Source organism: Euphorbia lathyris, chromosome 5 (assembly GCF_963576675.1).
Source record: "Euphorbia lathyris chromosome 5, ddEupLath1.1, whole genome shotgun sequence".
Lineage (NCBI taxonomy): Eukaryota > Viridiplantae > Streptophyta > Magnoliopsida > Malpighiales > Euphorbiaceae > Euphorbia > Euphorbia lathyris.
Genome location: NC_088914.1, coordinates 77,599,272 through 77,626,244, shown reverse-complemented (window position 1 = coordinate 77,626,244; position 26,973 = coordinate 77,599,272). Strand labels below are relative to the sequence as shown.

Below are 26,973 nucleotides of genomic sequence, written 5' to 3'. Positions count from 1 at the left end.
GAACCTACAGAGGTTGTACCTAGGAGGGCGGATCCCGAGGACATACGAGCGGGGCGGATCTAGGAATACACTAGGAGGCGAATCAACATCTATCCCTGGGCGGATCTCGGTTTACTTCCTCCCGAAGTAATTCACCAACACCCTTGACAATCCGTACCTGTATCATTGTACTGATTGTCGGAGAGTATCATCTATTTTACCCTTTTATGGATAGCCTTATTGAAACCCTAGTAGGGGTAATCCTTGTCTTTTATTGTCTTTAAGGGGATGTATTTAAACCCCCATTTTGTAAGGATGAGACAACTTTTATCAATCAAATATCATTCTCTTTGAGAACCTAAGGTTTATACCTTGTTATTGGGATTCACTCCTTCTAGTTTAGCTAGAGAATAACATCTTTGTTGGTTTACGATTAAAACCTTTATTTATCGCCTTCAATCTGTATCAAAAAGAGAGTCTTAGATCATAAGAAGTTCAGATACTATAAAGATTGTAACTTTCAAATTGAGAATTTGCATCAATTGAAGAAAGCTTTTGATAAAACCATCGCCAATCCAACATCAAATTGATGTTAGGAAGGATATTTGATGATAGTGACGAATACAGCAGCTTTTGTCCGTCAAATTTGATGTCGCATCAACACTAAGTATTTATTATTATCTTCTTATATTTTTGTTTATTTTTTATATATAAATTATTTGTAAGGAATTGTGTTTGGAATTGGAACACAAATATTGTAAGCAGTGTTAAAACGGAGAGAAAATCAAGAAAATACAGTAAAATGAAAATGATTGGAGAAGCTACCAGCCATGCAAGATAAGGAAGTTACAACAGTAACTAATTGAGTATTTACAATATCATCGCCAAAAACCAGCGGAAATTATAAAATCACCACTGCACAGCTGATTGAAACGGTGCGCTCAAGAAGCCATAAATATCAGGGAACCCAAGCTTGTCTGTGGCAAAAACTACAAATATCAATGGCTATCAGCTCCTATAACATTTTACACTCTTCCTTCTTTTTTCCATCTACTACTCCTCTTTCTCCCAAATTATCAACCATCAAAATATCTGCTTCTTCCTCTACTTCATCTGCATCATCCGAAATGGATCTTCACAGCCAAGGCCGTGCTAAATTCCTGGAATTCCCGTTTGTCTCTGCTCCTCACAGAGACCTAATGGTGGATCTTGTATCCACTGTCGAGAATCGTCTTGGTTCGCAGCTTCTCCCTTGTACTCTCCCACTTGATGTACAACACTGCCGCAACGAAACTGCGACCGCCCAAGCCTCGCTTCATATCAGATCCGGTCATCAGTCTTCCGCTGTAAGTCGTTTCCTCTCGCCCGCCCTGTTTCAAAATTCGAGATGATTGCTATTGTTTAGTTGTTTTTAATCTGATTTGAATCTGTTGTCGTCACTCGTCTGTCAACTGTATTTTATTATTTTTTAATCTTCCGTTCGATTAGTGGATTTTGAACTTGTTCATTTGGCTGTTATTAGAAGGCTATATAAAATTGATAAAAGGCTTTGTACTCTGTTTCTGTAACTGAAATCTAGCATGGATGTTTGATCTTTGTCATAATGTTCATGGAGTGTTTGGAAACCCAATTTTGAATGACTTTTAATTCAATGGAATTCTTTTCCCTCAATTTTCGGGTTTAGAAGAATTGAATTCTCTCTTAAACTTTCAAGGGTAGCATCTGATTTGTGAATTAAAAATCAAGTTAAAATGGTTTAATTTTGTGAGATTTTAAGTTTGTGAACATACATTTGCTCAATTAGTAATTCAATTCTTTCATATTGAAAATGTTTCTCAAACATAGGAATTGACTTGGTAAAATAAATGAAATTCTAGTAAAGATTAATTTTTGTTCTTTTTTTGTCATGGAATTTGTTCCAAACAAGGTTCAAGTGAATCTGACTAATTGGTTGCAACAATCTTGATCACATGCATCTTAATGAGCATGTAGAATTTGCTCATTCACCGTTAGATCTAGGCTTATTAGAATCCTAAAGTGGAGATTCAAAGCATGATGAGATTCAAAGAATCCTAAGGTTGCAAATTGAGGAAATCCCTTATTACTGGATACTACTTTCTGCAATGAGCGTATAATGCACACAAGAACCCGAAATTTAGTTGGAACAATTAGAGGCCCTTTCTGGACCTAGCTTTAGCGACTAGAGACCATTTTTATCCAATTCAATGAGTTGGCTTGAATTGATTTAGGAGATGGTTGACCCATATTTAAACCATTAATGTATTGCTTAACCATGGTTGACATGGTAGATTGTGCCACCGCATGTTTTCTTTTGTGATTTTTTTTTTTTTTTAAACAGAAGTGTGGTTTCTGCAAATTTTAGGTCCGGTGCTGGAGTTTTTCTTTGACCATGCCCATTGAAATGCTATTGCTGTATACTACAAATGAGAATGGCTGCAAATTAAGGTGCTCGCCTTGAGAATAAATATGATGTGTGATGTTTGATATTGGATCAGACCATATTTTCCATGTTGTAACAATTAGTTATTTGATGTATTGTCTTGTTAACACAGCACTATCTACTGCTAATTTTGTTGAATGGATTGATTTTATCAGGTGGATTTCATATTAGGAAGTTGGCTGCATTGCAAGCTACCAACTGGGGCAGCATTGAACATAACAAGCCTTACAGGCTATTTGAACCTTTCAACTGATGCACCAAACTTCATAATCGAGCTCATCCAGAGCAATCCGACATCATTAGTCTTCATTCTAGATTTGCCTCCACGAAAGGACCTTGTTCTCTATCCAAACTACCTCAAAACATTCTACGAGAACACTCAGTTGGAGACTCACAGGCAAACGATTCAGAACCTCCCTGAGGTTTCACCTTACGTGTCTCCGTCTCTATATCTTCGTAGCCTGCTCTCGCCCACGAGCATAATGGTTCGTGTAGAAACAGACGAAGGTCGAATGGAGGAGATAATTAAAAATGAGATATGTCCTGTTGTAAAGGAAGTTGTGGGGATCTGGTTGGATCATTGTGCTTGTGGGGGAAGAGAGGTGGAAGAGGAAGAAATGGCATGCTTGAAGAAGAGGGATGAGCTTGTTAAGAAGAAAACCATTGAGATTGATTTGGGTTCTAACTTCCCTAGGTTATTTGGGCCAGAATTAACAGAAAGAGTGTTGGGAGCTATAAAGCAAGTTTACAATGTGTAATTTTCGACTTAAGTTACTTGTATTTATTAGTTTCTAAATTATCCTATACAAAATTCTCGACCTTTATAAATGGAACCAAATCTCCGTTTGAAAAGCCAAGCAGCATTCAATGGGTTGGGTTTAGAGAGTGGATGGAAAGTGACATTAGACCCATTGGTCCGGTGTAGGTCTGTTTATATATGGATCTAGGTGCAGGCCTGTTTATATATGGATCTAGTTTGACGTTGGACTTATTAATATTAGGGTTAGTTACATGATTATTATAAATAAACTAAATATTTACAAGTTTCCAATATTTAAAAAGAAATTCCAATTATGTCAGAATTTAAAAAACTTTCAAAATGTAGTTATTTTTTTTTTAAAATCAGTAACTGAATTTGATAAAACGGAAAATAAAAATATGAGAATTTGATATATTTATAAAAAAAAAAACCATGAAATGATAAGATAAGATACAAATATATAAATTAGTTAAGTCTGTAAATAAAATTCAAATTTGTATTTCTATATAATTTCCTCTTAATATTTGATAACTAGGGATGGATTTCCGATCAACTCTCTTCCCTGTGGGGGTGTCGTTGGGTTCGACGGGGGGAACCTCCGATGCCAAAGTTAGTATGGTATAAGGAGAATAAACTATATTGACAAAGGTAGGGTTTAAGGAAGAGAGTGAATGTGTACCTCAATAGCTTGGGGTGCAAGCTATTTATAGTCATGTGATCGTAACTCCTAGTAACCAGAAAGTCTCCATTAATGCCTCATTAATGGCGGTTACAGATCTCTCTTAATTGTGGTCGTTAGCTCATTAAGGGTTCATTAATTGCCTTTATTGAGAATCGGCTCGGGCGGGCGGATCGAGACGCGTAGGCGGATCTCGTGTAGTTTTGACCACGGATAGCGTGTGACGGAATCTAGGAGATCCGCCACAAAGATGAATTGCTTGATACGCCACTGCTTCCCCGGCATTCCTAATACGTTGCCGTTTCGATAAATATCCACTTTGATCCCATGGATAATATCTCGATGTTATCAGAAGCCCCCCTAAGTTCCGTTGAAGTCCTTTAGGGCTTTTGAGCTTCTTCGCACGCCGTCATTATGAACTGCATTTATGGTCACTCTATTCCAGGCCATACATTAGGTGACATGTGTCATAGGCGCGCTGCTCGAGGGAAGAGCGAACACCTTCTTCCGTCTCCCTCTTCTCTTTCCAGTTCATTTGCGTCTTCCTCTTTCATTCTGCTTCGACTTTTTCCAGAGCTTTTTCCGGAGTTCAGAATCTTCAAAGCCTCTAACTCTCATGTAAGTGACATGTGTCATACATTAGGTGACATGTGTCATAGGCGCGCTGCTCGAGGGAAGAGCGAACACCTTCTTCCGTCTCCCTCTTCTCTTTCCAGTTCATTTGCGTCTTCCTCTTTCATTTTGCTTCGACTTTTTCCAGAGCTTTTTCCGGAGTTCAGAATCTTCAAAGCCTCTAACTCTCATGTAAGTGAATCTTTTCGCTTTGTTTTCTGGATGTTTAGGAGTTCCTCCTCTGAGTCGACTCTCGAACTCTTTAATTTGACCACTTCCTCTGAAACCATAATTAGCTGGACTACCTCTTCCGAGAGTTCTAATTCTTCCGAAAGTACTGCTAATTGTGACCTAACCGAGTTGTGCAACTCGGTGAGTAGTGGCTATCGAACTCGTTTAGTTAGGATTCAGAACTTTCCCATTGCCGCAACCCATACTGTTCCGGCGATAGATTCTAGGAGATTTTCCGGAATGGAGGCATCTCCTTCAACTCCGTTTAGGAAAAAGTTGCCTAGGGCGGAGTCTACTTCGTCCTGTATGAGCGCTTCAGATCTAGCCAATTTGGCGGATCGTTACCCTTGGATCAAGAACTATGAGACCGAGTTGGCGGCTGCTCATCAGCGACCCGCCTGTCCGCCCGTTGGGTACTTGTCCGTTTATAGCTGTCATGTGGAGAGGGGATTCCGTCTTCCTCTTCCTAAAATGATGGCGGATATCCTGGAATACTTTGGGATCACTGTCTGCCAGCTGCATCCAAATGGCTGGTTAGATTTGGCCCTGGATTGTTATTTGGCTTCGAACCTAGGGGTAGTCTGTAACCCTCGAATCTTCTGGTCTCTTCATAAACCAACGAAACGAAAGGTCGAGTCTTTTTACACTTTTGCTAAATTCAAGACTTATTCGCCCTTCTGCGGTTAGATGTCAAATGTCCATCTCTGGGATGAAAGATTTTTCTTTGTAAAGATAAAAGAGGGCGAACCTCTGGGATTTCCGTCGGTTTGGAATGCCAAACCTTTGCACATGGTTGGAGACTTGCGTATATTGACGGACAACAATGAGAAAGTGGCAGATCTTATGAAAAGCGTCAAGGCGGATGCTTGGACATACGCCGACGCCTTGGAATATATGATGAATGACATCCCCCTGATCCGTCGGGAAGGGGACAAGATTACTTACGTGAAGTTTACACAACTAGATGGAGGTAACCTTGTTTCTTCTTTGAACTTTGATTATTTTATTGTTCCCTTGTCAGGGGTTTGTCTGAGGCCAGTCGCGCCCTTGTAGAGATGCATAAGAAGCAAAAGGAGCTAGAGGCCCAGAAGGATACGCAGGTGGCGGATCCCTAGAAGAGTGCTGGAAAGCGTCCTGCTGAGGAAGTCGCGGATCTTCCCCTGCAGAAGAAGAAGAAATCCACATCTTTCGGTGGAGGAAAGTTAATGGCAGATGCCATGAGAGCTGAAAAGCCTATAATGGAGAAGGAACAGGTATGCTTGCCTTAACATCTTTCTTTTCCCTGCCATGAATCTTAGTTTTGACCTTTTAATTCTTGTACAGATGATGAAGCCCGACTTAGGTGGATACTGGCTTGCCAAGTATGGCGATAAAAGGGTCTGTGAGGAATGAGTCCGTTATCAACGATCTCGATGAGGCCCTTGGTCAACTTGGAGAAGTACAGGTGAACCAGGATAAGTTCTCCGGGACAGCCTATGCCAAGATGAGTAAAAGGGATCTCCTTCTGGTAAATTTTTCTTTTGTTTTTCACATTTTTGGATGAAAGAGTGATCTCTCTTGAGGAGAATTTGGTTTTTACTTCCTCCTTTGTTTTGATAGGCCTACACACATGTACGCGCTATGGAGGCGGATCTACTCCAAGGGGTGGCGGACAAGGCGACCATAAAAAGGCTAGAGAAATAGGTCGCCGTTGCCAACGCGAACGCTGCTTCCGCCGTTGCTCTTAATGAGAGTAAGGATTCTGAGATTCTCAGATTGAAGGAGAAGATAGATGCGGATGCGAAAGATCACAAGGCTGCCTTATCGAATGCGGAGATCCTGGCAGGGGAACGAGCTTACTATTATGACGAGTGGATCATGGCGTATGTCAAGCTTGCTTATCCTGAGATCGATTTTGTGGATCCTGAGTACGTGGTCCCTGAGGTGGAGGATTGTCTTAAGTATCGCAAAATTCCAAACGTCAAGGACTTCATCCGTGATCACATTCGCAAAGTGATAAATGGGTCTGCCGAAGAGAGCAAACCCCTTGTTGATCTTGAACCAGAGGGTCTTGATGAAGTATCCCAGGAGGCGGGTGATAAGAAGAATGAGCCGATAATTGATTGTACTGTTCCTCAGGAAGGAACCATTTCTGTAGAGAAGGAGGTCCTTCTAGAGGGCGCATCGGGTGAGAAAGATGCTAAGGAGGATGCTCCTGTAGATGTTTAGTGTTTGTAAACTAAGTACAATTTTTATTTTAATCCTTGTTATAACCATTTATCTTTACTTTACGCTTTATATCTTTCAGCAAGTAAGTCTATAGGTTTTAGGATTGGTTCTGTTGGTTCGAGGTAGGTGGCCAGCCATACCCCGGGATGTGAGCCTTTGTGAAGACTTGGAGCTTTTATTCCTTTAGAGGAAGTTAAGCTGCCTTAGGCGATCGATTGGCTTCCTATCTTTGAGGTGAATCGATCCGCCACTAGGACTTCAGACTCTTCTTTGGAAAGACTGTGTGAGAGTGTAAAGATCTCACGTCTGAGAAATGTTTTAACTCTATCTTTGACGGGGATCAATTTGTTTCCTATCTTTGAGTTAGATTGATCCGCCGCTGAGATTGTTCTCCTATCTTTGAGGAGAAAGTAGTTATGCCATGATAGCATTATCCTACTTGTGGGAATGCGTTTGTTGCCTCCCTCCTTTTTTTCTGGAATATTTATATTACTGCAGGAAAAGTACTCAAAGAAATAATTTGCAAGATGAAAATTGCTTTTTATTAATTGGCGATGTGCCTTATTACAACGGATTGGTCTTATGTGTGAGCCTCGTTAAAACCTTTAATAAGAAAAACCACATGGGATAAAAATTTACTAAAGGAAAAAGAGTACTCAAGACCTTGATTACATTTTACTTTCTGGCGAAATATTTGCGGAGGTTCTGGATGTTCCACGTCCGTGGCAGTGTATTTCCCTCCGCATCTTGTATCTTGAAAGTGGCAGGTCCAATTTTGGTGACAATTTTATATGGCCCCGTCCAGGTGATCCCCAACTTTCCCTTGCCTTCCAAAGATTGAATTTTGTCCGCCTTGCGATGCACGAGATCTCCCGGGTTTAAGTCCACGAGTTTGGCGTGTTTGTTGTGATAGGCTGCGACCCTTTGTTTGTAGGCGGCCATCCGTATATACGCCTTCTACCTTCTGGTTTCCAATTGGTCAAGACTCTCCTTTAATCTCTGGTCGTTCCTGTCCTCACAGTAGAATAAAACTCTGTCACTAGGGACCTGAATCTCAACGGGAATTACTGCTTCAACTCCGTAGGTGAGGGCGAACGGTGATTCGCCTGTCGCAGTTCGAGGTGTGGTTCTGTATGCCCATAGGACATTCATGAGGTGATCCGCCCACTTTTTATTATGCTCTCCCAGCCTCTTTTTTATGCCTTTGACAATTGTCCGATTTGTTACCTCAGTCATCCCATTAGATTGGGGGTAGTAAACAGAGGCGAACCTGTTTTGAATGCCTTGGCTTTCGCAGAATGTTCTGAACTCTCCGCAATTGAACTGCATCCCATTGTCGGTAATAATCGTGTGGGGAACTCCAAATCTTCCAACTATGTTGTCTCTGACAAACTCGACCATTCACTCTGCACTTATGGAAGAGACTGTTCGGCCTCAACCCACTTCGTAAAGTGGTCTACAGCTACTACAACATATTTCCTCTGTCTTTTGGTAGGAGGAAAGGGTCCAACAATGTCAATTCCCCAAACTGCAAAGGGTCGTCCTTCGATGATGGGCCGTTGAAGATTCTTAGCCGTGTGAGTCATTTGTATGAACCTGGCAATTGTGACAGGTTTCTACCAACCTCTGAGCCTCAAGTTCCGCCGTGGGCCAATAAAACCCTACCAGTCTAGACTTTTTTAGAATGGAGGCGGACGCTTCATGAGCTCCGCAGGCACCCTCGTGTAGCTCTTTGAGAATCTGTTGTCCCTCTTCTATCGTGACACACTTCAACCAGGGATGTCCAAAAGATTTTCTGTATAGACAATCATTTATTAAGGAGAAATAAGCGGCTTTTCTTACTGTCCGCTGAGCTTCTTCTTTGTCTTGAGGCAAAGTCCCATCTGCAAGATACTGGCGGATAGGTGATCTCCAATCATCTTCAACTGATGTTAAAAGAGATACAGTTTCAGAGACAAATGCTGGCGCCGTTTTAACTTCGAACGGGCATTGCAGGTCCGCCCATTGTTCTTTGCTAGAAGCCAGTTTAGCGAGATGATCAGCTTCTACGTTTGATCCCCGAGGCACATGGACTAGCTCCCACTTAGTTTCCTTGTTCTCAAGGTAGCTCAACAGCGTTTTGACCTCTTCTACATATTTGGCCAAGATGTCATCTTTCACTTTAAAGTTTTTGATTACCTGATTGACCATGAGCTTGGAATCACTATAGATCACGATGCGTTCGGGTGTAATCTCCTTCAACAGACGTAGCCCAATATTAAGGCCTCATACTCTTCTGCATTGTTCGTTGCGGGAAAGTCTAACTTCGCTGCATAATGTAGTTTTATGTAACGCGGCCCTTTGATCACGATGCCTATCCCTCCACCCTCAACAGAAGAAGCCCCATCAGTGTACATTGTCCATTCTTCAACTTTAGATTTGGGGAGATTCACGCCTTCTTCAGTGAATTCATTCACAAAGTCTGCCAAGACTTGGCTTTTCAGAGCAGGTCTACCTTCATAACGGACATCAAACTCACCTAGGCGGATTGCCCATTCCATCAATCTCCCCGAAGTCTCTGGCTTTTGCAGCACCTTCCTCATGGGTATACTGGTGCGGACAATGACTGTATGAGCCTGGAAATAAGGTCTAAGGCGAATCGAAGTGGTGAAAACGGCCAGTGCCATCTTATCCAATTTCGAATATCGTGTTTCGGCGTCTTTTAGAACTTTGCTCACATAATAGATCGGATACTGCTGGCCGTCTTCTTCCCTTATCATGACAGTACTAACTACTTTATCTGTGACAGAGACATACATGTAAAGATTCTCACCTTTTAATGGTCTGCTCATCAGGGGAGGTTCCGTGAGGAAGCGTTTGATTCCTTCGAAAGCTTGCTTACAATCTTCATTCCACTCGAATGCTTTCTGTTTTTTGATCACTTTATAGAAGGGTAGGCATGTACGAGCTGAGCATGAAATGAACTTGCCCAAGGCTATGATACGCCTATTAAGACGCTGCACCTCTCTAACATTTTGTGGCGTCTTCATATCCAGAACGGCTTGAATCTTGTCTGGATTTGGACTAACCCCTTTCTGGCTGATCATGAATCCTAGGAATTTTCCATAGGTCGCCCCAAAGGTGCATTTTTCTGGATTCAATTTGATATTGTGCTGTCGTAGGACCCCCAAGACTTCCCTTATATCATCCGCATGCTTCTCCACGATGGTACTTTTGATGATCATATCATCTACATAGACAGAAAAGTTGTCGCCTTTTCTCCCTTCAAATATTTTATTCATCATCCGTTGGTAAGTTGCCCCTGCATTTTTGAGTCCAAAGGTCATGACCTTAAAGCAATAGGTCGCTTGGTGTGTTACGAACGAAGTTTTGATCCTGTCTGATGGCTCCATCGGGATTTGGTGATAGCTCGACTTTACATCAGTAAAGGAATACATGGCGTGTCCCGCGGTTCCATCTACTAGAATATCAATACATGGCAAAGGGTAGTTGTCTTTGGGACAAGCTTTATTGAGATCTGTAAAATCAATACACATGCGATACGATCCGCCCGCCATTTTGACTAGTACCACATTCGCTAACCATTGTGTATAAATTACCTCCTTAATGGCGTCCGCCCTCTTGAGTTTAGAAATCTCTTCCTCAATCACCTTCTGTCTCTCAGGACCATGATTTCTCCGTTTTTGTGCTACCGGGACCGCGTCCTCGGTGATATTGAGTTTATGAGTGATCACATCTGGGCTAATGCCTGGGAGGATCTCATCTTTCCATGTGAAGACATCTTCCGACTCGAGGAGAACCTTCGTAATATCTGCCTTAACCTCATCTTTTAGCCCTCGGGCGATTCGTACCTGTTTTCCATTTGCCATAAGAAACATCTCTGTATCTCCCAGGGCCATTGTGACAAGTTCTTCCTCCTCATCATCCTTAGATTGCGGGCGAATCGCCAAGGATGCCGAATATGTCTCCTGAGCAACTTTTTGATTCCCTTTGACCATTACTCCTCCCTTGGCAGTAGGGATGTACATGGTTAAATGGCGAATGGATATGAGAGCAGCCGCTTCCGAGATGAAAGGCCGTCCCAAAATGACATTATAAGCCAACTGACCATCCATAATGGAGAACTCCAGATCTCCCTTCCAGACTTGATCTTCATCTGTCAGCTCGCATTCCAGCATTACCTGCCCTTTCGTCTGGATTGTGTGTCCTGTTACTCCCAGGATGTCTATAATGGTGGTCTCCACCTAGATAAGATCGATCTTGAGTTTGGCGAATGCCCCTCTTGTAATGACGTTGCATGAACTGCCAGTGTCGATCTTTACTCTTTTCATTTCCCATCCTTCTATCATCATGGTGATGACCAGAGCATCTGCATGAGGAGGAACCTCCGGACCTACATCTGCGAAAGGGCGATTGAGTGACATCCTGTCAAGAGCAACAGTTTTTGCCTTCTTTAGTGCGGGTTGATATCCTGGTCCGCCCGCTATGACATTGATGACTCCCATCGTCTTCTTTCTCGGATCATCTCCCGGCTTATCACCGTCGCCTTTCCTGCTATCATTTTGGACGAACCTGTCCAACTTACCTCTTTCGATAAGCCTTTCTATCTCCCTGACCAACTCCCAGCATGCATCCGTCTCATGACCATTCCTCCTGTGGTACTTGCAATATTTTTTGGGATTTTTCCCCGTGTTGGTGTACTCCCCTCCCTTTGGTTCGGGGTATGAAATGCTCCGCTTGTACTGGCTGTTCTCGATCCACATTAGCACTTCACTCTTGGAGGCAATTAATGGTGTAAACGACGGTATGTATGCAGATTTGTTTCTAGATCCTCTTCGCCTACCTCGGGATGACGAATCAGGGAGTTTTTCCTTGTCCCGTCGATGAGATTCGCCTTTGTCTCTCTTGGGTGGAGATATAGATTCCTTGCGGATGTCATCAACCTCCATAAAGTCCTTGCACCTTTCTATCAGTTTGGCCATATTCCTCGGTTTGTTTCTGATTAGATCCTCTTGTAAGCTTTTACATGTTGTGTTTTTCACCAGCGATTCTACTGCCATGGAGACATCAATATCAACGATGCGAATACACAATTTGTTGAAGTTATCCACATACTCCCGAAGGAGTTCATTTTCTTTTTGTTTTAACTCAAAGAGCTTTCGCGATTTAACCACTAGAGGAATGAATCTAGCGAATTTTGCACAAAATTCTCGACTTAACTGATCCCAACTGTCTATTGATCTTGGGGGGAGGGACTGGAACCAATCGTAAGCAGGACCCTTGAGCGTAGTGATGAACATCCGACACAGCACCGCCTCACTAGCCCGATTAAGGCTAAGCAACATACGATACTTTCTTGCATGGGCCTCAGGATTATCCTCACCTGAGTAGACTTGGATGTTAGGAATCTTAAAGTGCCTCTCGGTTTCCTCTGCCTCGATCCACGCAATGAAAGGCGAATCACGGTTGGCGAATGGGTTATGCCTGGCATTCTCTTCGTTCTGACGGCGTACCTCGGCTCTGATTCGCTCCTCCATAGTACGTCGATTCTCTCTAGGATGCCTTCTGCTTGGAGGTCTACTTTGAGAAGACGAAGAGCTGGAATCGGATGATGGGTCTAATGGTGACCTTCTACCACCTCCTCCACGTCCGCCTAGTAGAGCTCGCCTATTTTCTCCTTGATTTGGTGGCGGATTTTGTCTATCCTGCCGTGGTAATCCAGTTTGCTGCTCATTTCTCCTTCAATCAGATGCGGAGGAGATCTACCTCGCCGTAGTGATCCACGCCTAGGGCGAGAAGGGGATTGAGAGCGCTCCTTTCCATGTGTCTTTTTACGCTTCTTGTGCCTCCGACCCTCCTGGCTGCCAATGGTGATCCCGGGGTTTGCAGTGCCCCTAGGAAGAGTCGAATCATTCCTTTGACTCCCTTCTGGTATCTCCAAAAATATCCTTCGATTCAACGGCGGTTGGCTACTGGCGAGCACTAGATTAACAACTGTGGAGTCCGCAGGGTGAGAAAGAAAAAACGACGAGTCGCGAGCATTGGGTCCTATGAGAGTATTCTGCCATTGTGATGGCGTAGGAGCCGGATGAGGACGACGGAGGGTGAATGGAGGAATTTTCATGTAAGACGTTAGCCAACTTTCCATGGCGGGTCCATATTCTCTTCCGATGGATCCTGCGCAAACTTCAATAAAAGAGTCAGGTGACATGCTCCCCTCTCCATATACGGTGGGTGCATCAGGGTCAACGCGACCAGGATTCGTAGTGAGACTAGTTGATGGTGTTATGGATGGTGTTTCTGTTCCTGCGGAGGGATTGGATCCTCCGCTTGTCATGGTTAAAACGTGAACGAAATCCTTATTAGGTTAGGAATCCACGTTCACCGCACCAATTGATAACTAGGGATGGATTTCCGATCAACTCTCTTCCCTGTGGGGGCATCGTTGGGTTCGACGGGGGGAAGCTCCGATGCCAAAGTTAGTATGGTATAAGGAGAATAAACTATATTGACAAAGGTAGGGTTTAAGGAAGAGAGTGAATGTGTACCTCAATAGCTTGGGGTGTAAGCTATTTATAGTTATGTGATCGTAACTCCTAATAACCAGAAAGTCTCTATTAATGCCTCATTAATGACGGTTACGGATCTCTCTTAACTGTGGCCGTTAGCTCATTAACGGTTCATTAATTGCCTTTATTGGGAATCGGCTCGGGCGGGCGGATCGAGACGCGTAGGTGGATCTCGTGTAGTTTTGACCATGGATAGCGTGTGACGGAATCTAGGAGATCCGCCACAGAGATGAATTGCTTGATACGCCACTGCTTCCCCGGCATTCCCAATACGTTGCCGTTTCGGTAAATATCCACTTTGATCCCATGGATAATATCTCGATGTTATCAATATTAAAGGAAATTTACACAGAAAAGCAGTTAAAACATTATTTATAATTATATTAAATAATAATTTAAATTATATCAAATTATTATTTTTAATATATGGTAAGGATTAGGGTTATAAATTATTATTTTTAATTATATTTTATTCGTTATATATAAAAATACTGACATTCTGAGAATTATTTTGATAGTATGATTTTATTCAATTTTATAAAATTACTTATGATTTTATTGCAATTTTATAAAATTACTTATCAAAGCTCATGAAGTTTCTATAACTTGTGAAACTAATTTTTATTATGCCAAATCTCTAAAAATTTGCACATTCATATCAACCAATATAAAAGACATTCTTCTGTTAACTTATCTCGTGCTAGCCGTTCTTTTTTTTTTACAAAAGCAATATAAAAGACATTCTTATGTTAACTGTAAAATAGTAGTTCAAACATGATTTATTAGCTTTTTTTCTTTTTTATAGAAATTGGGACGAGACAAAACTTGGGCGGGGTGAGCACCCAAGGTCCAAGAACTGACAAACCCGAAATATATTAATAAAAGAAAAAGGTGAGGGTTTGAACAAGAGAAGAGAAAGGAGAACAAACAAGAAGAAGGGGGAAGGAGAAAAGTTTAGGAAAGGTCAAGAAAAAATGCAAATGAGAAATATTACAAATGTCATCATTGATAAACCTGTGGCAAAAAGCATGAGCTGAATGTTGGTCCCGTATAACGTGACAAGGTTAGTTCTAGGGGGGGTAGGAACTAATTAAAATTTTGTCCGTTAAGGCTGACTTCTTTTCCTAAGAAAAGGTTTACACAGCGGCGCTAAGTAGTTTTAAGACACAAGCTTAGTCGACTGGTGACTAAGACTGTTTCTTTCTATGAGTCAGGAGATAGCACTTTGAGTCTATTCCTGAACTCAGCTTCTTAGTGCACTCAACTCAGCGTGAGTTCGTTACTTAGTCAGTTTTATAGCAAGCAATATATAAAGGAGTTTAAGGGTTAGAAATATGTTACTCAGCAGACATATCCTGGTTCGGCCTCTCCGCCTACGTCCAGTCCCTGGAACGCATTTCGAGCTTTTTGAATTCTCTACTGAGCTCTTTAAAGGTAGAGCACGAAACCTTTTACAATAGAAGCTGAGTATACAATAGTACATTCCTCTATTCCTCTACCCACTCCTATAACTACCGCTGAGTACTATAACCGAGTACTCAGCTTCTCATTTCTATTCTTCTAGAAATGATAAGTGTTTGTCCTAAACAACAATTGCTAAGACACTTTAGATGAATGAATTCACTCTAGACTTTTACACAAAGATTGGAATTGGTGTAAGGTTTGCTTTGCTTTTCTCACAGAACTTCATGTATGAATTTGGTCAGCGTTTCGACTTGATTGAAGATCTGCATCGAATGAAGCATTTGAGAGGCCTTTATATAGTGACACTTCAAGCACCGGTAATTTCGAATTTCGAAATAACCGTTGGAGGCAAACGGCTTCCTGTCGTTGTCACTCAGGACGTGCTCAGTGTCGTTGGCCAATGAGATTCTTGCATCTTCTGTCTACGCCAGTGCTCAGCAGCTTTTCGTCAGATGAACAGAATGTTTCGACATTTATGGCAAAGTCTTCCAGACAGCTTCCTGCGCCTTCTGAACTTTACCCAAAGTAGAAATACTTTGTCTATAAGTTGGTTCTGTTCTGCCGCTGACCTGACTGCATTGTCGCTTAACTCAACAGCTTCCTCTTGAAGCTTTTGTTAGAAGGCTTCTCGATCCTTCTTGATGCTGAGTCGTCGTTTCACTTGATACGACTGCGTTTTATCTTCTTGGGCCGTGAGGTCTTTGATCTGTTGACTTAGGCTTGACTTTACACTTGTAGGCCTTTAGGCTTTTTTATCTTGATGTCTTATAAATTAATAAACTCAACATTGAACAAACACATTAGTGTGAATAAATCAAAGCATTTAAATTTAATGTGTTAGAATATTTTTTATCATTTACTTAAATAATTTTGTCAAATCAAAATCATGTGGAAAGGTGTTTCAACAAACTCCCCCATTTTGATGTTGGCAAAAATATTCAGTGAAGAACTCAGTGTTGAGCTCCCCCATGATAGTTGACCTTATATTACTCAAGATACTCCCCCGTAAGGGTTGAGCTACTGACTTAGTTTTACTTTAAACATTTCAAGGTTTAATCAAGTAAGTCTAAGGTCAGTTTTCAGAAATAGGTCAGCTCATGGAACATATTCTTTTTAACTCAGTTTATGCGGAAGATTTAGATATCAGAGAGCGCTGAGTATATCTTTGTTCAATGTGTTTTAGTTAAGAAGACATATAAATGAGGTCAGCTTATAGATCAACACAGCAGACAATCATAAAGCAATGTAGACAATAAACACAGTTGATTTAATGAAGATGCGTTAACTATTCAGCACAAAACATAAGTAAGCATCACATAAATTTAGTCAGTTTTGAAAAAGGTAGATGCATGCATAGTTTTGTATTAAGGGTCAACACAACAAAATACATAAGGGAAAGACTACAAGTTTATCAAAACTCAATCTAGCAATCCTAGTCAAGCTATTTTTTCTTGTAGTTAAGTTGGACATCACGCTCTTTAGCTTTTCCCTTTCCCTTGGATTTCTGCTGACTTACTGATGCTTCTCCTGATTGTTGAGTTCTTTGAGCTTGTTCTTTCTCCCCCGTTTTGTCAGCATCGGGAGGAGGAGGAGGAATGAAGGTGTCTTCAATGGCAGCACGAGTTAATCTTGCAGAATATGCCTTAAGCTTCTTAGTGCTTTCATTGAGACCGTCAAAGACGGGAATACCATCATCCAGAATAGAACTGGGAATCCTGATAGCCGAGGCACTGAGCATACTCAGGATATATTCTTGAGACTTCCCAACCCAGTGGATAGTGTTAGTCAGTATGGCATAAGCTTGATGAAACATCTTTAGCAAAGCCGAATCATAATACTGACGTTGAATATTCGAGTGGCGCACATGGTTGAAAGTGACTCGAGAGTACTTCAGAATTTCATTCGTCTTAAGTTGGTTAGTTTCCATCTCTTCCTTACTCAAGTTGAGTAGACGGACAACCTCACTGATTTGCTCAATGGAGCATTGGGAGGAGGAAGAGAGTTGCTCATTGGTTATGGCTTGCTCAGAGTGAAGTTGGGTGAAAAGTTGTTGAACTTCAACAGAAGTTGCATACATAGAGTTCGCAGCTGACAGGGTGTGAAGTTGACCCTGAAGAGAGTTCATGTGATTGACCATTGTCAGCTGGAGTTTGGCCATCTTTGTGATTGATTCCTGTCTGGGCTGTTGAGACTGAAGTGAAGTCATGACACTCAGAAGATCCTTAAGACCTTTGATTTCTATGAGAAGCTGAGTGACAGACGAAAGTTGAGTTGGCTCAACAGGAACTGACCCAGCGGCATCGACATTGGTTTGATGGAGGTCCTGGAGTAGAGCTTGAGCTGAGTCAATGATTCTTCGACCAGACTCAGTGGCATTCAGGTAAGCATAGGATCCATCATTGTTTGACCCAGCTGCCGGAATATGAGTGGAACCGGATGGAGGAGGTGTTTGGTTCAGTTCATTATTTGAAGTGCCAGCATGATCAGTGGCTGCACTTGAGTTTAGATTACCAGCAGGAGCTGACTGGTTGATATTCTGCACTTGTGGTTGTGGAAGAGGATGATCGGCAGAATTATCTACTTGCTCAGAGTCAGGCTGAAGCTGACTGGTTTGAGGAGGTTGAGGTGTTTCAGCACTGACCTGAGTAGGTATTTCCTTAGCTAGCTCAACATGTTGAGGTGCAGGAACTTCGAGCACTTGCTTGGTATCACCTTGGCTTAGAGGAGCAGTTGAGTCGGCATGTTCCTTAGGCTGAGAAACAGAGGCTTGCTTTTCCTGTTGCTCTGGTGGGGACTCAGTGGGATTTGAGAAGAATTTAAACTGCATATCTGAGAGGTTAGTGATCGGATCCCGCAGTGGTGAATCACCCATAAGATCAATGACAGGGGATTTATGTGCCTTCTTCTTAATTCTCCTTAACCTCTTAGTCTTTTGAGGAGAGGGGTCAGCAGGAATGGACTCAATTGAGTCAGTAGGTGAAGGTGCCCCTTGATCAGCATGATCATTTGCTGTTGGCTCAGCTTCTTCTTCAACAAGCTCAGTGTTGATTGGTTCATGTTGCTCAACATTTGCTGTCTCATGTTGCTCAACATCTACTGTCTCCTCAGTATCAAACTGACCACCCAGTTCTTCTTCATCTTGGTCAGTGAGGTTTTTCTCAAGAACAATTCCCTGACTTCTCACAAAATGAGATTCTTCAGAGATAACAACTCCAAGTGGGGGTACGTCAATGGGACTTAACCCAGAAGAGATTTTCATCTTCTTTCTCAATGGTTGCTCAGGAGTGTCCTCTTGTTCTTCTTCTTCAGGCTCAGCTTGCCTCTTGAGGTTTTCTGCTGACTTAGGCTCAGCTTGACCTTGTGCAACTTGAGGCTTTGTTCCTCTGGACACAAACCGAACCTTCTTTGGTGGAGAAACATCGTCTTTGGAAGAGCTCTGAACAGCTTTCCTTTTTCTATCCTGCTTGTCAGCTTGAGTTTTCCTCTTTTTCTTTCCTTCTCTGGCCTGCATCCCTTCAGTTTCCTGAACAACGGCCCCTTTTCCCTTCTTGGGCACAATTGGTTGATCATAGAATAAACCAAACAAAGCAGCTGCAGTAATTTCTGTACCCTAGGTGTGGATTTCCTCAACCAAGCTCACCCGGTGATCTTTGAGGATTCTGGTGATAATAGAGCCTAACCTAAGGGTTCCAGTACTTCTTTGAAACCCACCGATTATAAAGACTGGCATGTTGATCGGCGTATAGGTCAGCATGTGCCAGATGAAGCACTGCTCAAAGTTTGACGCTGAGTTGGTGGAGTTGATCTTTGGAAAGAGGAAATTGGTCAGTATGTAGTGGGCCATCTTTTGATGTTGACCCATGGAGGTACTCGATATTTCCCCTACATGACCAGGAGGTTTGCAAAACTCAGCGGGATAGGTAATCTTTTCCTGATCACCTGATTTGTGAAGTATAGCTCCTTCGTTTTTCAGTTTTAGCAGTGAGGCAAGGTAGGAAGGGTTGATGAAGATGTCTTTCCCTTGAACCTTGGTGACCATGTAGTCCCGGTCATCGTCAGCGGCTCTTAGGTTAGTGTAGAACTCCTTTACTAACTCAGGGTTTCTCAGCTTCCACAAATCCATTCGAGAACCAGCGGGCGTGGTCAACCTTATACCCCCTTACACTCTCGTAGACTAGGGAGTAGGTGCGTTCCACCGGTTTCTTTGCATTGTCCTGCTTTTGTTTCCCTTTCGAGGAGGTAGCTTGGTCAGCCTTGGTTTTCTTCCTCGGTGTAGTGACCTTAGAGTGGTCACGCTGACTGGTTTCTTGAGACTTGGTTGGAGTCTCGCTATATTCCTGCTGAGCAGGAGATGGAGGATTTTCATCGGAGTGGTTGTCGTTGTAATAACCTCCGGAGAGATTCTGAGAATCCGACATGATTTTCAGAGAAATTTTAGAGGTTTGGGAATTTTAGAAAAGGGAGGATTTGAATACCAGAAATTTCTAAGCATAAAAAGGTAAGAGTGGGAATTCGTCCACTATTTATAGAGGTGTCGAGTTGATCTGACTCGTTGAGGTGGCCATTTGACCTCGAGATACTCATTCGATAAAGATTCTGGCATTTATGACACATTCGGCGCATGTATTTTCTAATTATTGCGCTTACATCATCCTAGGTGGCTATTTAATTTGCGTGTTTCGCATTAAATTTTGCAACGGATCTTTACTCAGTGTTTAGAATTCTAAACGTTTAATGTTCTGAGTAGTCAGTTCTACGCAAAGGAATTATTAGTGTGCTCAGTAACTCAGCTTGAGATAACCACTCAGCGTGTATATTTACTCAGCATGTAATAGGCATTGATTTAGCATAAATCACTCAGCATGGTAGTCAACTCAGCATGCATATATCACATATTATACTTGGAATTTATTGAAGAGGATTAAACATACCAATGGCTTCTCTAAGTATGTTGAATTGCTCACGAGCCAGTGGCTTTGTGAAGATATCGGCAAGCTGCTCATCCATTCGGACATAGGTCAGCTTGATCTCTCCCTTGAGTATATGATCTCTGATGAAGTGATGTCTTATACTGACGTGCTTCATTATGCTGTGCTGGATTGGGTTCTTTGATAGGTCAATGGCACTCTTGTTGTCACATTTGACTTCAATTGTCTTAGTCTGAACGCCATAATCTTCTAGCTGTTGCTTAATCCAGAGGACTTGAGCAACACAGCTTCCATCAGTAATGTACTCAGCTTCAGTGGTTGACAGGGCTACTAACGCCTGCTTCTTACTGAACCAGGACACAAGACAGCTTCCAAGGAAGTGACATCCTCCTGAGGTGCTTTTTCGTTCAAGTTTGTCTCGTCCGTAGTCAGCGTCAGTGTATCCAATGAGTGTGAAATCATGAGTATTGGGATACCATAAACCTGCATTCACTGAGCCTTGCAAATATCTAAGGATTTTTTTTACAGCTATGTAATGAGATTCCTTAGGGTTAGATTGATATCTAGCGCAATAACATACTGAGAACTGAATGTCCGGCCTACTAGCAGTTAAGTAGAGTAGAGAGCCAATCATACCTCGGTACAATCTTCTGTCTACTGACTTACCATTTTCGTCAGCGTAGAGGACAGTGTCAGTGCCCATAGAGGTAGATATTGACTTGCAATTCTCAAGTTCATATTTCTTCAATATCTCCTTGGCATACTTAGTTTGACTGATGAAGATGCCATATCCCTTGTTTGATCTGAAGTCCAAGGAAGAAGTTGAGTTCTCCCATCATTGACATTTCAAACTCAGTCTGCATCTGCTTACTAAATTCCTTGCACATTGACTCGTTACTGGCACCAAAAATAATGTCATCAACATATATCTGAGCCAGTAGGGTATCTTTACCCTTCCTCTTAATGAATAAGGTTGTATCAGCTTTACCTCTGACATAATTTCTAGTCAGCAGGAAACTGGTCAGCCTCTCATACCAAGCACATGGTGCTTGCTTGAGACCATACAGAGCCTTTTTGAGTTTATAAACGTGGTTTGGGAACTTAGGATCCTCAAACCCTGGAGGCTGATTAACATAGACTTCCTCGTTTATGACTCCATTAAGGAATGCACTCTTAGCATCCATTTGAAATAATTTAAAGTTTGATAACATTGTGATATTATCCCAAGGATCAAACGGGATATTCGCCTAAGAACGCCACGTGTTAATCACTTGATGCCAGAATATCGCGGCGTATTGAATAAAGAGATCCGAGGGGCGGATCACCAAGGTTCCACCACAAGAGATCCGCGGGCGAACCTATAAGGCGGATCTCTATAAACACTCAACCCGCCATTGAAACAGCTGGGCCGATCCCGCAATAAAAGCCATTAATAAGCTATCAATTAGCTAACGGCTTGCTTAAAGGAAACCAGTAACTGCCATTAATGGAGACTTCCTAGTTACTGAAAGTTACAGCTTCATGCCTATATATATAGCCTATGTCCCAGGCTATCAAGGTACACTTTCACTTACCCTTTGTCAATTTAGTTTGCTCTCTTGTTCTCCTATACTGACTTTGGCATCGGAGCTTCCCCCCGTCGAACCCAACGACGCCCCCACAGAGACGGATTCCTATTGGAAATTCTCCACTAGTCATCAATTGGTGCGGTGATCGTGGAACTCTTAATCAAATAAAGGGTTTTTAGTTCACATTAGGAAAGATATGACAAATGGAGAACAGAATCAAGCGCTGGACGCGTTGATGCAAGCACTCCAGCAACTCAGGACGGAAGGAGTCTGTCGCCAGATGCATTCGTTGAAACATGTGCGGGAGCCATAGGAAGAGCGTTTGGCCCTGATATGGAGAGACGCCTAAGGTCGTTCATGATCGTACCAGAGCTTCGGCACACCAACCCTACGTCATCTCAATAGCAATATGCCATTGTAGGATCTGGTGCCCATGATTCTTCATTCTTCCAAATTCAACCCACAGATTCCATGGTGACTACTACCGTAGCTGGTAATAACCCGCCACTCAATCGGCAATTATTTTCTGATGAAGCAGGTGGAAGTCAAAGGATAAATCTGGGCGGATCAGGTAATCCAAGCCGCCCACGATCGAGTCTTCCTGAGGGCGGATCGGAAGGTCGAAGGGACAAAAAGCGTAGAAAAGAGAAAAGTAGGCGGTCGAAATCACCTTCGCCCCGGAGACCAAGATCCTCCCGTAGGGGTAGATCACTCCTATCTACTGGTCGTAGACAAAGCAAGAGGCCAGTAGAGACGCCACGTTCAGATAGGCCACCGCCACCGCCACACCAAGGAGAGGATAGGCACCTTCCTTCAGGAGACCATGGAGGCAATAACGGCCAAGGTGGTGGAGGCCAAGGTGGTGGCGGACAAGGAGGTGGAGGACAAGGTGGTGGCGGACACGGTGGTGGAGGTGGACGTTCACCATCAGATCCTTCATCTAGTTCCAACTCTTCATCTTCTCCAAGTAGATCTCCCCGTAGGAGACCTCCGAGTCGATCGCCACGAAGAGGACGCCCCAGGGCGGGTCCGGAGAATTTTGATGATCGAGTTAGAGCTGCGGTACTCCGCATTAATGAAGAGGATGCCCGACATAATCCATTCGCCAATCGTGATTCGCCTTTTACAGCGTGGATCGAAGCTAAAGAAACGGATAGGCATTTTAAAATACCTAATATACCCTTTTACATAGGTGCGGACAACCCGGAGGCCCATGCAAGAAAATATCGAATGTTGCTTAGCCTTAACCGTGCCACTGAGGCAGTCTTATGCCGGATGTTTATCACCACTTTAGGAGGTCCCGTCTATGATTGGTTCCAATCTTTGCCTCCTGGTTCAATCGACAGTTAGGATCAATTGAGTAGAGAGTTTTGCGCTAAATTCGCCGGATGTATTCCTCCAGTGGTCAAGTCACGGAAGATTTTTGAATTAAAGCAGAAGGTGAATGAACCTCTTCGAGAGTATGTAGACAATTTCAATAAATTGTGTATACGAATTGTCGATGTGGATGTCTCCATGGTAGCGGAGGCTCTAGCGAAAAACACCACGTGTAAAAGCTTGCAGGAAGATTTAATTCGAAAGAAGCCCAGAAGCATGGAAGAATTAATTGAAAGATGCAAGGATTTCATGGAGGTAGATGACATTCGCCGGGAGTCATTGTCTCCGCCCAAGAAAGACAGAGGCGAATCTCGCCATCGTGATAAAGAAAAAGATAAACACCAGGACTCATCATCTAGAGGTCGGCGAAGAGGCTCTAAGAACAAATCGGCATTTGTATCATCATTTACGCTGCTCAATGCCTCTAAAAGCGAAGTGCTCATGTGGATCGAGAACAGTCAGCACAAGCGGAGCATTTCATACCCCGAACCAAAAGGGGGGGAGTACACCAACACTGGTAAAAATCCCAAAAATTATTGCAAATACCACAGGAAGAATGGCCATGACACGGACGCATGCTGGGAGTTAGCCAGAGAGATAGAAAGGCTTATCGAAAGGGGAAAGTTGGACCGGTTCGTCCAAAATGATGGCAAGAAGGGAGATGGTGATAGATCCAAAGATGATCAGAAGAAGAAGATAAAAGGGACCATCAATGTCATAGCAGGCGGACCTGGGTACCAACCTGTGTTGAAAAAGGCAAAAACCACTGCTCTAGACAGGGCATCACTTAATCGCCCTTTTGCGGATATCGGTCCGGAGATCTCTCCACATGCAGATGCCCTGGTCATTACTATGGTGGTGGAAGGCTGGGAGATGAAAAGAGTGATGATTGATACAGGGAGTTCATGCAATGTCATCACAAGAGGAGCATTCGCCAAACTCATGGTCGACCCAATCCAAGTGGAAACCACCATAGTGGACATTTTGGGAGTAACAGGACACACCATCCAAACAAAGGGCCAGGTAACCTTAGATTGTGAGTTGGCAGATGAAGATCAAATCTGGAAAGGCGATCTGGAATTCTCCATCCTGGATGGCCAGTTAGCTTACAATATCATCCTGGGGTGACCCTTTATCTCCGAGGTTGCAGCTCTCATCTCTATACGCCACTTAACTCTTTACATCCCCACGGCCAAGGGAGGTGTAATGATCAAAGGAAACCAAAAAGTGGCTCAGGAGACGTATTCAGCATTGTTAATGATTTGCCCACAGTCTAAAGACGAAGACGAGGAAGAACTGGTCACAATGGCCTTGGGTGAAACGGAGATGTACCTCATGGCGGATGAAAAATAGGTACGGATGGCTAAAGGGCTCAAGGGGGAAATTAAGGAAGCAATCACCAAGGTTCTCCATGAGTCAGAAGATGTCTTTGCATGGAAAGATGAGATCCTCCCCGGGATTAGTCCGGATGTGATCACTCACAAACTCAACATAGACAAAGACGCGGTACCTGTGGCCCAAAAACGAAGAAACCATGGCCCTGAGAGGCAGAAGGTAATAGAAGAAGAGATCGCTAAGCTCAAACGGGCGGATGCCATTGAAGAGGTACTTTATACACAATGGCTGGCGAATGTGGTTCTAGTCAAGAAAGCGGGCAGATCATACCGCATGTGTATTGACTTCACAGATCTCAACAAAGCTTGTCCCAAAGATAAGTACCCCCTACCATGTATTGATATTCTAGTAGATGGAACTGTTGGTCCCTTGTAAGGTTGCAAATATAGTTCCAAGGGGGGGTTAGGAACTATTTTACCTTTTTTAAAATAATTTGGGCAGATTTCTTTTCTTTAAGAAAAGTTTAGAAACCCAGGAATTAAAAATGGGCAATCCTGAGCCAAATCCTGTTTTCCGAAAACAAAAAACTGACACTGGCTTAGTCAACTAGTGACTAGGACAGCTTCGTTGCTTAGGTCAGGAAATAGCACTTAGAGTCTATTCCTGAACCTTCTCGTTGGTAGCGCACAACTCAGCTTGACCTCTTTTACTTGGTCAGTTTTAGTTTGTTTTACGCAAGCAGTGTAAATAAGGAGTTAAGGTTTAGAAATACTTCACTCAGCAGATTTATCCAGGTTCGGCTTCTTCTAAGCCTACGTCCTGTCCCCGGAACACTTCCGAGATTTCAAATCCTCTACTGAGCTCTTTAAAGGTAGAGCCTCAAACCTTTTACAATATCAACAATTGAGTATGACAAGAGTACCTTCCTCTATACTTCTACTCAATCCTAATCTCTCCGCTGAGTACTTAAAACCGAGTACTCAGCCTCTCCTTTATACTTCTAGAAATGATAAAGATTTTGTCCTAAACAACAATTGCTAGAACACCTTAGATGATTGAAAAACAATCACTCTAGACTTTTACACAGATATGAAAATGTAGTGTAAGAATTTTGCTTTGCTTCTTGCTTGCAGAACTTGTAGAGATTTGGACAGCGTAATGGCTTGATCAAGTTCTGTGTATTGTGAAGCTTGTGATGGCACTATTTATAGAGACGTCTGGCCATTCGGTCATTTCGAATTTCGAAATAACCGTTGGAGGGAAACGGCTATATGTCGTTGTCATCCTGACTTGCACAGAGCTCTTGGCCAATCACAATCGTGTATCTTCTGTCCTCGGTCAGCACAGCAGATGGTCTCTCCTTTTATGGTAAAGTCAACTGGACAGCATACTGTGTCGTCTGAACTTTGCTAAAAGAGGAAACACTTTGTCTGGAAGTTTTCCTTTGCCGGTCTGCTATTTTGTACGCTTTGTCGAGACTACTTAGCAGCTTCATTGTGAAGTTGTTCCTGAAGGTCTTCTAGATCCTTCCGTTTGCTGAGTTTCGTTTTTGTCCAAAACGACAACGTCTTGACATACGCGGGCCGAGTGTACTGAGTTGTTTGACTTGGGCCTTGGCTTCCGTATTGGGCTTGGGCCTTCCAATCCTTATGACTTATAACATTTATACTCAACATTGAACAAACACATTAGTAGAATAAATCAACGCATTTAAACTTAGTGTGTTTAGAATATGTATTCTAATTTATACTTAAACAATTTTGTCAAATCAAAATTATGTGGAAAGGTGTTTCAACAGACTCCCCCATTTTGATGTTGGCAAAACTGTTCAGCAAGGAACTCAGTATGAGCTCCCCCATGATAGTTGACCTTTTTAATTAAGTGAACTCCCCCGTAAGGACTGAACTACTGACTTAGTTTTATTCTAAACATTCTAAGGTTTAACTGAATAAGTCTAAGATCAGATTTCAGGTATAGGTCAGCTTATGGGTCATATTCTATTTTACTCAGTATTCAGCGGAAGTAATGTATCGTGACAGAGCGCGCTGAGCAAATTATTGTTCAATGAGTTCTTTATCAGAATGTTTCATAAGATCATAGTATGATGTCAAACATGTTATCAACATATCATTTAGTCAATAAATATTATAAGTGTTAAGCATAGCTGATATAAACGAAGATACATAATAACTCAGTACTTAATAGCATATATCATAACTCAGTATTTGAATAAGAAAAGGAAGTATGATATATTGATAGAAGTCAGCAGTTGCACAGCAAAAGAAATAAATTAGCACATATAGCACATATTACAAAAATTAAGACCTAGCCTAACTATTTCTTTTTCTTGCCCTGTGACTGACTTCTCTTGTACTGACGTTGCTCATGCTGAGCTCTAGCAGCTTGCGCTTTCTCCCCCGTTTTGTCAACTTCAGGGAGCTTAAACGCATCGGTTAAGACAACGCGAGTCAGTTCTTGTGAAAGCTCTTTGAGTTTGTCAGCACTTTCATTGACCCCATCAAAAATGCCAACGCCATCAGCGGATACTTCGACTGGTATATGAAGATCAGCAGCACTGAGCATATTCACACTGAAGGCTTGTGCTTTGGCTTGCCAAATGAGAGCTTCAGTGAGACCAGCAAATACTTGGTGGAAGGTTTTTAAGAGTGCTGAGTCATAATGATGACGCTGGATATTGTTATGACGGATGTGAGTGAAGGATTGCCGTGCAAGAGATAGCAACTCATTTTGCTTCATCGAGTCAGTATCCATCTCTTGCTTGTTGAGATTAAGGAGCCGGAT

The 26,973-nt window shown here is 42.6% G+C and overlaps 1 protein-coding gene across 1 annotated transcript; it reads left to right on the top strand.

Moving 5' to 3' along the window:
- Positions 1-762: 762 nt before the first annotated feature.
- LOC136231113 (red chlorophyll catabolite reductase, chloroplastic) lies at positions 763-3,486 on the top strand. The gene is made up of 2 exons (XM_066020394.1): positions 763-1,325; positions 2,596-3,486. The coding sequence occupies exons 1-2, from the start codon at positions 981-983 to the stop codon at positions 3,196-3,198; spliced, it is 948 nt and encodes a 315-aa protein (XP_065876466.1). The 5' UTR covers positions 763-980; the 3' UTR covers positions 3,199-3,486.
- The last annotated feature ends 23,487 nt before the right edge of the window (positions 3,487-26,973 follow it).

What these genes read in the sequence shown, in the direction of transcription:
- LOC136231113 (XM_066020394.1), top strand. Translation starts at nt 981, where the DNA reads ATGGCTATCAGCTCCTATAACATTTTACACTCTTCCTTCTTTTTTCCA. An exon ending in CCGGTCATCAGTCTTCCGCT is followed by an intron (nt 1,326 to 2,595) that starts GTAAGTCGTTTC and finishes TGATTTTATCAG; the next exon opens with GTGGATTTCATATTAGGAAG.